The sequence below is a fragment of the Sorex fumeus genome, unplaced genomic scaffold (genome assembly GCF_029834395.1).
Source record: "Sorex fumeus unplaced genomic scaffold, SorFum_2.1 ptg000054l, whole genome shotgun sequence".
In the NCBI taxonomy this organism is placed as follows: domain Eukaryota; kingdom Metazoa; phylum Chordata; class Mammalia; order Eulipotyphla; family Soricidae; genus Sorex; species Sorex fumeus.
In genome coordinates, this window is record NW_026606111.1 from 34,811,178 (window position 1) to 34,827,636 (window position 16,459).

Below are 16,459 nucleotides of genomic sequence, written 5' to 3' on the forward strand. Positions count from 1 at the left end.
CCAGTGGGGCGAGATACTCTTGGTAGCTTGCCGGGCTTTCCGAGAGGGGCGGAGGAATCGAACTCAGGTCGGCCATGTTGGCCGCTTGTAAGGCAAACGCCCTACTGTTGTGCTATCGCTCCAGCCCAGTAATGTAAATCAAGCTGATTAATTTTTTTTTAAAAAAGAAAACATACAAATCATCAAAGGAAGCAGAAGCTGGATCTTCAAAAGAATAAACAAGGTTGAAAAATCCTTTGACTAGACATGCAAAAGAGAGAAAACAAAAAAAAATGGATCAAGATGTAAGAGAAGAAATTATAAGAAATACCTCACAAACTCAAAATGTCATAATTCCTTATGAACTACTGTATGCTAAGCTGCAAAACTTAGAGGAAATGAATAAATCCCAGAAACATAAATAGCCTAAGATTGAATGAAGATGAAGAGGAAAACCCAGAATGATCAATTTAATGAGGAAATTGGAATTTAAAAAATATCCCCCAGTCCCACCCCCAACGTTGCTCCGCTGGTCTCCTCCCCATCCAGGTCAGTCCACCCACCAGCATTCGAATCCGGGACTTGGCTTTCGCCCTGCAAAGGCCCAGGCATCCTCTCAGATCCTGGAAAAAAAGTGGACCTCAGCCCCTTCCTCCTCACTCGCCCCCAACGCTGCTCCGCAGGTCTCCTCCCCAACTCAGCCTTCACTCCTCACACACACCTGGCTCCCGTGGGGGCTTGGCCTCTTCAGAAGGGGCGTGGCTTTGGTAGAAGTGGACGTGGTTTAATTTTAGGCTGGCAGCCGATAACGCGGCCACAGGTACTTTACTATACCAAGACATCTACTGTGATATCCCAGTTCCTATACCTACACAACAACATGAAGAAACAATGCAAATCCCCACCACATGGAGAGGACGATGTAAAGAGTCCAGAAGCCTCAGTACGTGCTACTCACCTAAGGGATCTGTCTGACAAAAAATTCAGACATGAAGTCATGCGGATGTTCAATGAACTCAATGAAACAGTCAGACAGATATCCAGTAAATTCAAAGAGGACATGAAAGAAATAATGGATTGCACAATCGAGAAAATACAGGAAGAAATGAGAGCAGAAATTGGAAAGCTACGCACAGAATTGTCACAAATCAAGGATTCCATAGATGAAATAAAAAACTCAGTCTGTGCCCTCAAAAGTAGAATGACCACAGCTAAAGAAAAAAATCAGTGAGCTGGAAGATCAGCTGCATCAAGCCAACAGAAAACAACAAACAATGGCAAGAGACCTCAAAATAGCTCAAGAGCGAATCATAGTCCTAGGAGATGATTCAAGAGGAACAACATTAGAGTCATAGGAGTCCCAGAATCTCAGGGAAACAATCCCAATGAAAAATCCATGGTCAAACAAATCATTGCTGAGAAATTCCCAGAATTCGACAATGCGGGCATTCCGATTCAAGGAGCCCGAAAGGTGACAGCTAAAAGAGACCCTAACAAAAACACTCCAAGACATATCATAGTTAGAATGATGGATACCACAGATAGACACACAATACTGCAAGCAGCAAGGTCAAAGAAGGAAATCACATACACAGGAGCACCCCTTAGATTCACAGCAGACCTATCAGAGGAAACCCTCCAAGCCTGAAGGCAATGGCGGGATATAGTGAAAAAACTCACTGAAATGAATGCTTCACCAAGTATACTCTATCCAGCTACACTCTCACTCAAACTCGAAAGAACGGTACACTATTTTCTAGATAAACAGCAGGTCAGGAACTTCATAGACTCAAAACAAAACCTAAAACAAGGGCTAAAAGGCCTACTATAAGATAAGACAAAGTCTACAAGCACATCAGACCTTTACAGAAAGATGACAAAAAAAAACCATAAAAATAATATCTCTCAATGTCAATGGTCTAATTTCACAAATTAAGAAACACAGAGTAGCAAAATGGATTCAGAGACAGAACTCAACATTCTACTGCCTACAAGAAACTCATCTCAACAGTCAGAGCAACCACAGACTCAAAGTCAAAGGATGGAAAATAATCCTGCAAGCAAACAGCTCCCTAAAAAATGCTGGGTTGGCCATCCTAGTATCTGACAACATCAATTTCAGGTTGAAAAAGATTAGAAGGAACAGTGAAGGCCATTTTATATTCATCAAGGGATACATACAAGGGGAAGAAATCACACTCTTAAATGTATATGCACCTAATGAAGGAACAGCTAAATATTTAAAACAACTACTAACATATTTTAAGGAGGACATTGCTAACAACACAATAGTAGCCGGAGAATTCAACATCGCGTTATCACCTCTGGATAGATCAACAAGAACGAAACTCAACAAGGAAACATAGGCTTTGAAAGAAGAAATAGAAGAGAAAGGGCTTATAGACCTATACAGAGCTTTACACTCCAAAAAGAAAGAATACACGTTCTTCTCCAGTGAGCATGGAACATTTTCCAAAATAGACCACATGCTAGGCCACAAAACATAACTCAATAGAATCAGGAAGATAGAAATAGTATCAACAATCTTTTCAGACCACGATGCACTGAGGATAGAAGTGAATCACATACAGACATGGAGAACCCAATCAAACACCTGGAAATTAAACAACTCAATGCTGAACAATAAGCGGGTCAGGAACAAAGTCAAGGACAAAATCAAAAGATACCTGGAAACAAATGAGAATGATGACACGAGCTACCAGAACTTATGGGATGCAGCGAAAGCCGTATTAAGGGGAAAATTTATAGCTTTGCATGCATTTCTTAGGACGGAAGAAAGGATGCACATAAACAACTTGACTTCACAGTTCAAGACCTTAGATAAGGATCAACAGAAAGAGCCCAAATCAGGCAGAAGAAAAGAGATCATAAAACTTAGAGCAGAAATCGATGACATGGAAACCAAAGAAACAATCTGAAAGATCAGTGAAACCAAGAGCTGGTTCTTTAAGAACATAAACAACATAGATAAACCAATAGCAACACTCACAAAGAAACAGAGAGAAAGAAGCCTGATAAATTGAATCAGAAATGAGAAGGGGGATATCAGAACAGAAACCAAACAAATTCAAAAGATTATCAGAAACTACTTTGAAAGTCTGTATGCCACGAAACAAGAGAACCTAGAAGAAATGGATAAATTCCTGGATTCTTATCATCTCCTAAAGCTGAATCAAGAAGATCTAGAGTACCTGAATAAAACTATTAACATCAAAGAAATTGAAACTGTAATCAAAAGTCTTCACAAAAGCAAAAGCCCCTAAAGTTGTTTTAATTTTCAAGTTCATTTGTTATTTCTTGCACTGTAGCACTGTCCCCCAATTGTTCATCAGGCCCAGTAATGTCTCCATTGTGAAACTTGTTGTTACTGTGTTTGGCATCTCACTACCATGGCCGTCCAACCTCACCAATTTGTGTTCTGTGTGAAAAGTAAGAGAGATGTTAAAAAGCACACACACACACACACACACACACACACACACACACACACACAGTCTGTCTCACTCGGAGCAAAAACCCAAGGACCAGTCCTCTGGTGTCCGCCTGTTGTTCACTCCTCTTGGGAAGAAGCACAATTTACAAACTTTTCTTGCTGATGCTTTTCATCAGCGTTTTTTATCAGCTGTGTCATCTGCTGAAGTTTGGCATCGATCAGTTGCTGCTGCAGTTCCTTATGCTTGAACATTTTGTCAATATGCTCCTCTAGTTGCCAAAGTTAAGTAATATGACTAAAATTCACCCACAGTTCCTCTTCAATACAACTTTTGAAACCTTTTTTGTTCTGAAATAGTAAATCAATAGGCTTCTATGTACGTCACAATATATTACTTAATATGTTAATCCAAACTGAGCTACCTGCTGACTGCTCCAAACACTTCTCATTGGTCAAGAAAAGTCTGCATTGAGTATTTATATCTCTGCAATATGTCAATTCCTAATAACCTTTAAGTTGTAACCGAAGTGGATTTTGCTTCAGCAGATCTGCAAACAGTGAGTAATAAAAGGGTAGACTTACATACTGCCATTAAAGTCTTTCTCATCAGAATTTAATAGAATGCATTTTCTTTCACCTTAACATTCAGTTTTCTGCTCACCTTTGGATTTCAACATAAGAATAAGAAGAGGGCTGGCAGATAATAGTCTGGTTTAGGGTTGATGCCTTAGCATGTTATTGACCTAGTTTGAATATTGTGCAGCCCTGAGTACTGGTTGAATGAGAATCACCATTGGTAACCTCAGGCCTCCTGAGCAACACTTGGAGCTTCCTTCTCCCACCTACCTATTCCCCCCAACCTGTCCAAATAGCAGTGATAAAGGAGACACATGATATTCATTATCTCTGTAAATTTCTTTCTCATATGATCATCAGAAATGTATGAAATATGTGACATATCACTACCAAGAACTGCATCGTTCTACTTGTTACCCTATCTCTTTTGCCTTGTTTTAAAAACACTACAGCGTTCTCTTGTGAGACAAAACATGACAGAGAAACATAATAATCAAAATGCACTCTTAAGTAATGTTCGGATTATGTGGTCTACCTGGTGCTCTTTAATCTTTGCTTCCAGTGTCTAGAATTGATGACTTGAGGAGCATCTTTAGCATTGTGGAGTATCAGGTACCATGTGATTATGACTGAGTTCGTTCTAAACAGTTACTTACACTTCAACTGATAGTGAGAGAATCTTTTGTAGTTAGTTGGTTCTTATATAGATGCTTCACTAGAAGTTAAATAAAACCCTAAAAGGATTCTCTGAAGGTTGAGATAAAATATCTATCTAAATAAATTTATCCACTTTAACCAACATATATTTTTTGTGTGAGTACTAGAATTATTAAATGGTGTTACTAGGTCATATCATCCAGATCCTTTCATCCTGTTTTTCTGTTTATAAGTTAGAAAAATAAACGTTTACTTAAAAATGTGATTTCCACATAAGTGATTGCTTACTTTGATATTGCAAAACTTTAAACTGACTTTACTCTTTAATCAACTCTTTAGTCAAGTGAGTTATTATTTTTAAAGGCATTTGTATGTTTTAATTTTTAAGTACTTATCTGAAATCTCTAATTTTCTAGCCTAACATTATTCAAATTTCTGAGATTCTCTTACCTATTTCACATTAAAAGGCATATTTCTCAGGCATAGCTAATTATTTTTTTGTTAAATTATGGAATGCTTCAGAATAATGTACCATATTTACACAGGAATTATACTAATCTTATTGGCATTCCAATTTTAGTATCTGTGGTACAGAAGCAAGTATTTATGCTAATTTGAGCAGATTTATTTTGTGCTCTTTGCTCCCAGTTTTTATTTTATTTTCTCATTTAAATTAATTATAGGTATGAGCAAATAAAGTTGTAATAAAAATATAGTGCCATGGAACCATATGAGGGTAACTTTTACAACGTAAAACAATTTTGCTCATGAAGATTTTGCCCCATAATTCATTTGGAACAGTGAATCATATCCCAAAGTCTAACATGTGTCTTTCAGAGATAGATTATTTATGAAATAAAAAGGAAGGAAGGAAGGAAGGAAGGAAGGAAGGAAGGAAGGGAGGGAGGGAGGGAGGGAGGGAAGGGAGGGAGGGAGGGAGGGAGGGAGGAAGGAAGGAAGGAAGGAAAGAAGGAAGCAAGGAAGGAAGGAAGGAAGGAAGGAAGGAAGGAAGGAAGGAAGGAAGGAAGGAAGGAAGGAGTGACAGTACAGCATGTAGGGTATTTGCCTTGTACATGACCAACACTGATTTGAACCCAGCATTCCATACAACCCGCACCCCACATCACCCAACCGTGCACCACCAGGAAAGAGTAATTTCTAAGTGCAAAGCCAGGAGTAATCTCGGAGCATTGGGAGTGTGACCTTAAAGAAAACAAAAAGAAAAGACAGAAGTAAGAACGAAGGAATGAAAGGAAGAATAAAAGAAAAAAAGACAGGTGGGAAAAAGAAAGAAAAGGAAGGAAGAAAATCCAGTAAACAATTTCCTATTTTTTATGGGGAAGTGGCAAAAAAAATGTAACGTAGTAAAAAACTAAATGGTCTAGTTATTGGAGGACGTAGCACTGTAGCACTGTCCTCCCGTTGTTCATTGATTTGCTTGAGCAGGCACCAGTAAAGTCTCTATTGTGAGGCTTGTTGCTACTGTTTTTGACATATCGAATACGATATGGGTAGCTTGCCAGGCTTTGCCATGTAGGCTTTATACTCTTGGTAGCTTGCCGGACTCTCCAAGAGGAGTGGAGAACTCGAATACGGGTTGGCCGCGTGTAAAGCAAACACACCAAACCAGCTATGCTATCGCTCAGGCCCTATTGAAGGATATTGACCAAATTGTAAGCAAAATCTGTCATTTACCACCAAGACAATTGGGATTAATTTTCTGATACTCTCACCTTTGGGCTGGAGTGATAGCACAGTGGGAGGGCATTTGTCTTGCACACTGCCGACACGGGCTGACTCCGTTTCAATTCTTACGTCCCTCTCGGAGAGCCTGGCAAGCTACGTGGAATATCGCACCTGCACAGCAAAAGCCTGGCAAGCTAACTGTGACATATTCGATATGTTAAAAACAGTAACAAGTCTCACAATGGAGACATTACTGCGCTCGCTCAAGCAAAATCATGAACAATGGGAGGACAGTGCTACAGTGCTCTCACCTTCATTTCCTCATCAGACATTCAAAAACTGCAATCCTCTCTTGTGAATTTTCAAAGAAAGCCTTTTTAGTTTTCTATTATCCTAGTTTCCTTCTCTTTCACATAGTAATAATAGTAATACTAATATCAAACAGAGTTTCTATGTATGTTAAATGACAATGTATGGCCGGCTTCTTTTTTTTATTTGGATCACCACGCGAGACACAGTTACAAAGCTGTTCCTGATCTGGTTTCAGACATACAATGTTCCAGCACCCGAACCTCCACCAATGTACATTTCCCATAACCAATGTCCCCAGGATCTCTCCCACCATGCCCCCTTCCGGTCAGTCTGCCTCTATGGCAGGCACATTTTTTTCTTTCTCTCTTTCCCCCTTTTGGGTATTTTGATTCATCATACAGGTACTGGGAGGTTATCACATCTGGTCTTATCCAGTGTGAGCATTTCAAGTATCATTGTCATAATGGTCCCTATTTATCCCAATTGTCTTCTCCCGCAGCATTAGATGCAGGCTTTTAATCTTGGACCATTACTCCTGGCCCTTGTTTCTACTGTCCTTGTTATTAGTTTCGTACTGTGTTTGGGTATTAGTCTCATACTATGTTGTTTATTAATATATCTACATATATGTATATATATCCCACAGTTGAGTGCAATCATTCTATGTCTGATTCTCTCCTTTTGACTCATTTCATTCAGCATGATACTCTCCATGTTGATCCTTTTATTAGCCAATATTATGATTTCATTTTTCCTAACAACTGCATAGTATTCTATTGTGTAGATGTACCACAGTTTCCTCAACTAGACGTCTGTTCTTGTAAACTTGTGCTGTTTTCAGATTCTGGCTATTGTGAATAATGCTGCATTTTATACTAAATGAGTTAAAACACATCTGACATTTAAACGGAGCTTGCCACAGCTTTAATACTGAGTAAGTGCCAACAGATTATTATACAATTCCAAGAAAATGAAATAATTTTCTCTCTTTTTCACTTGTAGGTGAATAATTATGGACATCGATGAGTATTTACTGCACTTTAAAGGCTATAATTTTGAACGTTCCATGATTGATATTGACTTCCTAGAGAATCTAGAGGATTTTGAAATTAGAGATGATGATATCTTCATAATTACATACCCCAAATCTGGTAAGTTAGAAGTATGGGACCACATGTTATTAGTTTTCCTTCTGATTTTGTAATAAATATGAATGAATGTGCCTTTTCCAGGGTATTTTATGTATACATTCATTTGTTAAGCTTTGTAAGGAAACAGTATGCCCTGTTATAACAAAAATTAATGTATGAACGGGGTCTTGAGCTCTCAATTTGCCTATAATTTTGAAAGATTAAACTTCAATAAAGGGAAATACGAAAAAGAAATAGACACAGGAAGCCACATAGAAGCATAAGAGGAAGTATGTGAAAAGACAGGAAATTGAGAAGTTTTAATATAAATCACTGTAATGGAAATATAACAACTATGATTCTCCAGCAGAGAACAAATGGAACTAAGAACTCTTGCTTTATTCTTTTCAATTTCAATGTAAGGTAGCAACAAACAGGTAAATTCACAAGGCTACTAAGAGCATAAAAGAAATTAAAAGCTCCAAGTACTTTAGAGATGTATGGCATTAAAAATGACATTTGTTATTAAAAATTAACTTCCAAGCTTGTTTTTTTTTCAAGTCTAGAGGATTTCTTTTTATTAGTGAAACACCATGAGGTACAGTTGTAGATTTACAAGTCTTGTGCTTGGGTTTCAATTATACAATGATTGAGTACCATCTCTCCACCAGTGCCCATTCTCCACCTCCAGTGCACCCAGTATCCCTCCCAACCCTCATTCCCCATCCCACCCCACCCCTGTGGCAGGGCATTCCCTTTTGTTCTCTCTCTCCTTTTGGGTGTTGTGGTTTGCAAAAGAGTCATTGAGTGGCAATTATGTCGGTCTATAGTCTACTTTCAGTATCCTTCTCTCATCCTGGGAGGATCCTCCCAACACCCTTTATTTGGTGTTCCCTTCTCTCTGAGCTGCCTTTTCCCCTAGCATGTGTGGCTGGCCTCCAAGTCATGGAGTGAAACTCCTGGTAATTACTTCATCTATTCTTGGGTGTTAGTCTCCTATTTTGTTACTTTATATCCAGAGTCCCGTGCCCCCGCACCTGGCTGTCCTCACCAGGGCCCCTTGGAGTGGGAAGGGTTGAGTTTCTTCCCCCCCCCCCCCGCCCCAAGCAGAGCCGCAGCAGCTGAGGACCTCCGGAGCCAGCCACAGCCATGCTGGGACCACTCTCCACACGTCCGGACTTGCCTCATGCATTAAAGAACTGGCAGAGGAACCCAGGCATGCAGGTCCCGGGGCTGAGGTCTCCAAGCCTACTTGGATTGGGACTGGGTCTTCTCCTCCTAGACCCTCCATCTTCCAGTAGGTAGGCGTCATACCCACCAGATGCTGCCAGCGCCAGGTTGGTCCCATCAATGGCCAAGACGCAGAGACTATAAAACCCAGGTCCCGGAAGCACGCGGCTGCATTTGCTGCCATGTGACATCTTATTATTTTATCTTTCCTTTGGAGAACCTGGCAGGCTACCAAAAGTATCCTGCCCGCACGGCAGAGTCTGGCAAACTTCCCGTGTCGTATTCAATATGCCAAATACCAGTAACAATGATGGGTCTCATTCTCCTAATCTTGAAAGAGCATTAAAATGGCTCTTTTAAAATCTCAGGGCTAGGAAGAAGGAGACATTACTAGTGCCTGCTTGAGGAAATCAATGAACAACAGGATAATCTTGATCGTGATTGTGATATCCAGATGAATGCAATCTTTCTATGACTCTCCCTCTCTTTCTGACTTATTTCACTTAGCATGATACTTTCCATGTAGTAACACTTGTATGTAACTTTCATGATTTCATCTTTTCTAACAGTTGCATAGTACTCCATTGTGTAGATGTACCAAAGTTTCTTTAACCTGTTCTCGGGCACTCAGGTTTTTTTCCAGATTTTGACTATTGTGAATAGTGCATCAATGAACATAGAAGTGTGAATGTCATTTCAACTGTACTTTTTTGCCTCTCCGGGATACATTCCCAGGAATGGTATAGCTGGGTCAAATGGGAGCTTAATTTCTAATTTTTTGAGAATCGTCCATACAATTTTCCAAAAGGCCAAGCTTATTCTTCAAGTCTGGATTCTCCCTTAAACAGAAATTTCACTTGCTTTTCTCTATGTTCCTTCACTTGTTTATTTCCATTCTGGAGATGCCCGTGTTCTCAAACATGTACTTCGCTTTTCTCTCACCTCACATTTTTCTTAATAAGTTTCAATAAAAGCTTCCTTACTTCACCAAAAAATAATTAAATAAATAAAAATTAAAATGAGTTAAAATGAATTTAGGGTTGAAAATGATTTCCTATTTTCATAGGTACCATCTGGACTCAGCAGATATTAAGTTTGATTTATTTTGAGACACATCGTAAACAAACTGAAAATATGGAAACACTTGACCGAGCTCCCTTCCTGGAATACAACATACGCAAGGTGGACTTCACCAAGAGACCATCCCCTCGCATTTTCTGTTCTCATCTGCCGTATTATTTAGTACCAAATGGTCTCAAGAACAAAAAAGCAAAAGTATGTCATGGAAATATCTTTTAGCACAAACAAAAATACCTGCAAGTCTCTTTCCCTATCTCCACTCATCCAAATCCTTTAAAAATTATTATTACATGCCTATATTATTGTTTTACATATTAGGGGCTAGCAGATGGTACACGGGTTAGGTGCTTTTCTTAATCCCAGTGCTACATGATTCCTCAAGGAACACTGTATAGTGATCACTTCAGGCCCCTGATTCTGGAGTAATGCTGTATACTCAGGCCCCTGCATTAAACTGGTGGCCTGATGGACTAATATTCTCTGGAATAGACCCTCTCGCCTCCGTAGAATCACTTGCTTGGGAGACCCCAAACATAAATAAGATTAATGTGCAATTTTAAGCAATTAAATTATGTCATCATGAAGATTTTTTTGCTTTGTAATCTTAAAACACATAGCAAATTTTCTCTTATGTATACCCATAAAATCGTATTTTAAATGTTTTAGTAGGATTTCATATGGTGAAAAGAATATTTAAGGAATATTGTTAGACAGGCGGAGCAAAAGCACAGCGGTACGGCGTTTGCCTTGCATGCAGCCAACATGGCCGACCCGAGTTCGATTCCTCCGCCCCTCTCAGAGAGCCCGGCAAGCTACCGAGAGTATCTTGCCCGCACGGCACAGCCTGGTAAGCTCCCCGTGATGTATTCGATATGCCAAACACAGTAACAACAAAGTCTCCAATGGAGACATTACTGGGCCCGCTCGAGCAAATCGACGAACAACGGGAGGGCCTTTACCTTTTTATTGTTAGACAACGCATGTGCAAATGTAGTAACAGCAATATTTCTACATTTATTTCCAATGAAATATTTTCCCAAAAGAGGACTTTTCCATTTAAAGTTTCCAAAGAAATTTTTCAGTATTATGTTCTTAGGTATTATTACTGTTTTCATAATCTAACAATTTATGCTTAAAAAAAGCATTTAAGATAATTTGTGTCTTCACATGTTCACCAATGTTTGGCATTAGCAATAATTTGTGTATCTTTTAGTTTTAATAAATTAGAATGCAATTTTTATAGATTTCTAATTGTTTAAGAATTGTTTCTACTATTGTGCCATTTTTCTTAGCTTGTCTTTCACTTTATGGTTTTTAGAAGCATTTCAATGATGCATCTATTTTGCCAGTATTTTTTTTTTTAGAGAGTATGTAGACTTCTTATTTCTAAACTATCTTTACTGATTTTGGAAGCCCAGTATATTAATATTATTTTTATAACTTTTACGTTTTGTGTCTTGCTGGAAAATACTTCCCCCATCATAGTAGTTATACAATTTCTCCAGCTTTCTCTATACATGTTCATTATATACATAGTTTTGCTTTTTACATAGCACTGTTCCCCTGTTGTTCATCGATTTGCTTGAGTGAGCCCGTAACATCTCCATCATGAGAATTGTTGTTACTGTGTTTGGCATATCGAATATGTCACGGGTAGCTTGCCAGGCTTTGCCACGTGGGCGAGATACTCTCAGTAGCTAGCCGGGCTCTCCGAGAGGGCCAGAGCAGAGGAATCGAACTCGGGTCAGCTGCGTGGGCTGTGTGCAAGGCAAACGCCCTACCTGCTGTGCTATCTTTCTAGCTCACTTTTTACATAAAATTGTAATTTGTGTAATGCTGCATTTTATTTAAAATATTGTTGTTGCATGCTATTTTGCAAGAGCATCCCAGTGTATAATTTTGGTAGTTTTTGCTACTGTTTTTGAAATCTACCTTTATACATAATAAGTTTCCACAGTCTCTCCCTTTGATTTTCCAATATTTCTATTTCTTTAGTTTTACCTATAGAAAAATATAAGTGTTGATAAAAATATTCTCCATTCATCCATTTCTTTAACATATTTGCCAATTTTTTTTAGTTTTTCTTTGTTTGCAATTGACTTTAGGAACATATATGCTGATAATTTCTCTACTCTTTTTTTAGTTGGAGCTTACTTTTGTTTTTGTTTTTGCTCTTTTTTCAGAAAAACCCTAATGTGAAATGACTTTTTTTTTTTTGCAACTATGAAGAAAACCAACATTTCACCCACTTTATTCTTGAATGCAATAAGACTCACTAATAATTTAATCACTTTCTGCTTATGGATTAACTCCAAACTGCATGTAATACTTATTTTAACACACCACTAAAAAATGTGTAATTTTGCTCATTAATTTGTTATTATAATGTATTAAAATTTTAATTGGGTTACTTTATAAGACTGCTTAAGACAATGCTTAAGACAATTCTAAAGCATTTAATGTATGATCCAAGAATAAAATTGCAAAGCCACAAAGTATGCTTTTTTTTTTTGAATTTTTGGGTCACACCCGCAATGCTCAGGGGTTACTCCTGGCTAATGCACTCAGGAATCACTCCTGGCGGTGCTCGGGGTACCATATGGGATGCTGGGAATCGAACCTGTGTAGGCCATGTTGACTGCGTGCAAGGCAAACGCCCTACCTGTTGTGCCATCGCTCCAGCCCCGATGTATGCATATTTTTAAAACAAGAATTTGTAACAATTTTTCATGAAACAACAGTTATATAAATTTTTTGCCAGTCATTTTTCCAATGATATTTAAATTTTCTCTTTTTATATTTGAATTTTCAACTAACTATATTTATATGATTTAGTTTGTATTTCTCTAATGATTAATGAGATTAGGAGTATTTTTATACATTTGTTGATCGCAATTATTTCTTATTAAATAGTATTTTTGTGTATTATTATCTAATTTATTATATATTTGTATTATTTATGTGTTTTAGGTGCATATCCTGGAGACCAATCTGTTACTAATCATATGTGCTGATTTGTCTCACATTAAGCTTCTTTTCACTAGCACCATCTATTTAAACTTAATGTAGTCAAATAGAATAATTTGTTTTTAAGTACAATTTTTTCTTGATTACAAAACACTTCACCAAAAAAGTAAAATAACTTTAATATCAGTTTTACTTACATACTTAAATCCTTAATCCATTTACAGTTTTTAATAGTATTTTATTTTTATGTATTTTATTAGTATTTTAAACCATCCTGTTTTTGTTTCTTTGCTTTATGGGCCACAGCTGGTGGTGCTCAAGGCTTACTCCTGTCCCTGCGCTCAGGGATCACTACTGAGGGGGGATCAGGAGACATATTGGGTAACAGAGATTGAATCCAGGTTGGACATATGAAAGGCACGCATGCTAACCACCATACCATCTATATTATCTCTTCAGCCCTTTTTGTACCATTTAATTAGTTTTTGCTTTAGTCACTATTTTGCAGTGAAACTTTGCATATTAAATAATTTACTATGGGACTAATTTGCTATGTTAATAAAATTCATATAAATAATTTCTCTTCTTGAAATTTGTTCTTGTACATACGAATTGATTTGTGAATGTCTGTTGGATTTTGTCTTTAAAATAGTACTAACTATTGACAATATAAATGACCATGATTAAATGAAATAAACGATTATCATGATATATTAAATAGGAGTTTAAGAAACTGGGCTTAAGTCAGGACATGCTAAAATTATTTCATTCTTCTCTTACAGATTGTATATATCTACAGAAACCCCAAGGATGTTATTACCTCATATTTTCATTTTTCAAATTTTGTGGCAGTATTAAAAGGATGTGAAAATATGGACCTTTTCATGGATAATTTTCTAGAAGGGAAAGGTAACTGAATTTATTTAGTGTTAACCAATTTAAGAAAAATATTTTGAAAGATGGAGAAAAGCAAATGATCGGTGGGAGGGACCTTATGTTACTACATTAGGGTAATTTAACCTGCCACTTCATGATTTTTATCATCTCTTTATGATGGAGATTTTCAACCATGTATTGCAAAGTCACGTGCTGCTGAAATAGTATTTTGACTAGATCATAAGAGAACTTCCCGTGAACTTGTCATCCTAACTAGTTAGAGCCAAAGCTAGAAGGATATGTTTGTGCATAGCTATGTAAAGAATTATTGTGCCTTTTGCAGTCTGTCATCGTCCTGTGTAGGAATCACATGGTACTGTGGTACATTCATCTACTACAGAGAGCAGAATGATGCACAAGGCTTGTGGAATGTAGAACTGGGGTGCCACTCATTTAGAAGATTATATTCAGGTTCTGTTTTATTATGGATAGCTGAAGTTGTTTATCACATATTTTAAAATAAACAAAGGCAAAAATAATGAGGTGTTTGAATGTGAAAGAAGTAGAAAAAGGATCCTGCCTAACCTAAAGAAAATGTCTGTTTTTTGGGCTTACTATTTTTCATTGGTTATTCACAGAAAGAGTGGCTAACTAAAGTAGGTTTTAGTAAAGTCATATTATTCTTTCCCCAGACTTCATGTTAAAAGGAAACACAGTTGTCAAGGGCTGGGAACTTTCTTTAGAAAACCTTCTGCTAAAAAGAAAAAAAGACAAATAAAAATAAAGCAACACACTTACCTTGCTATTTATTCATTTCCCTCACAGTGGTAGGAAGCATTTGGTTTGATCACATCAAAGACTGGTATGAACACAGACATAAATTTAATATTCTGTTTTTGTCATATGAGCAGATGAAAAAGGTAAGAAAAGTATCATAAGTATATGTTTTTTTGAAACCTTTCTTATGTTTGTATCAATGACCTATGTTTACTCACTTAATCACTTAATCACTTAACTTCCCGTTAGTTGGCGATTTGCTCGAGCAGGCGCCAGTAACATCTCCATTTGTCCCTGTCGCGTGCTAGTGTAGCCCAATGGCATCTGTTCGCTCCGGGAACATGAAGGGCCTCAAACCGATCGTTCATGATCTTGACGAAGAAGTCTGACCATCTGGTAGGTGGGCGGCCACGCGGTCTTTTGACATCCCGTGGAATAAAGTCAGTAACAGCTCTAGTCCAGCGGTCGTCTTTAAATCTCATTACGTGACCAGCCCATCTGATTTTCGACACCTTGGCAAATGAGACAGCATCCCTGATCCTTGATCGTCGACGGATGTCAGAACTCCGGATTCTTTCTCTCATTTGAGTGAAACGTGATATTCCAAGCATAGCTCTTTCTATTCTTCTTTGGGAGACCTGAATAGCGTTCTCATCTTGTTTGCGTAGGGCCCAGGTCTCTGAGGCATATGTTAATGCAGGAAGAACAGTGGAATCAAAGAGATGTGCCCGGAGCCGGAGGGTCTTCGTCCTCTTAAGTATTTCTTCGAGTTCTTGAAGGCGTTCCAAGCCGCTCTCTTCCTCCTGCGCAGCTCGGGTGCCAGGTCATTTGTCATGTTGACCTCTCGACCTAGGTACACATAGCTGTTGCATTCGGCGATGGTCATTCCGTTGAGAGCAAATGGGGATCAGGAACGAGGCTGTTTCTCATAAACATTGTCTTCGTAAGATTCAGCTGTAGTCCTACCTTTCCACACTCATGGTCAAAGTCGGCCAGCATTTGTGCCGCTTGGCTGATGTTTGGTGTTATTAAAACAATGTCATCAGCAAAGCGGAGGTGGTGTAGTTGCTGACCATCTATCTTCACTCCCATTCCTTCCCATTCCAGTCGTCGCATGATGTTCTCGAGGGTGACACTGAAGAGTTTCGGTGAAATGGTATCACCCTGCTGCACCCCTCTCTTGACATCAACGATCACTTCTTTGTAGAATGGTGAGATCCTGGTAGTGAATCCGCAATACAGCTCACGGATGATCCTGATGTATTGGGCTTGAATGCCCTGATTGGCTAGGGCTTCAATGACCGCTTCCATCTCAACAGAATCAAAGGCCTTCTTTAAATCGATGAACGTTAAACAGAGCGGCATCTTGAACTCCCGAGAAACCTCAATGAGCTTGGTTACCGTGTGGATATGGTCGATGGTGCTGAATCCTTTGCGGAACCCAGCTTGGTCGCATGGTTGTCCTTCATCTAGTGTTCTGCCAATCCTATTTAGGATGATTCGAGTGAACAACTTGTAGATGACAGGCAATAGGCATATCGGGTGATAGTTGCCAATGTCATGGATATCTCCCTTCTTGGACAGTAGTACGGTCCTGCTGGTTTTCCATTGGGACGGAACCTTGCATTCAGACAGGTAGCGAGTGAAGAGCCGAGCCAGTGTATTGATGAGTACTGACGGCAGGTTTTTCAGGTGTTCAGGTCTGACCTTGTCTGGGCTGGGTGCTGTTTGTTTC

At 38.6% G+C, this 16,459-nt stretch overlaps 1 protein-coding gene across 1 annotated transcript in view; it reads left to right on the forward strand.

Annotated features, from left to right (window-relative positions):
• Positions 1 to 3,871: 3,871 nt before the first annotated feature.
• LOC130033546 (amine sulfotransferase-like) overlaps positions 3,872 to 16,459 on the forward strand; it is a 28,645-nt gene continuing 16,057 nt past the window's right edge. Inside the window, exons 1-5 of the mRNA XM_056125311.1 lie at positions 3,872 to 3,990; positions 7,667 to 7,815; positions 10,091 to 10,299; positions 13,854 to 13,980; positions 14,773 to 14,867. Coding sequence (XP_055981286.1) covers positions 7,677 to 7,815; positions 10,091 to 10,299; positions 13,854 to 13,980; positions 14,773 to 14,867 — 570 coding nt within the window. The 5' untranslated portion in view covers positions 3,872 to 3,990; positions 7,667 to 7,676. The remainder of the gene's footprint in view (positions 3,991 to 7,666; positions 7,816 to 10,090; positions 10,300 to 13,853; positions 13,981 to 14,772; positions 14,868 to 16,459) is intronic.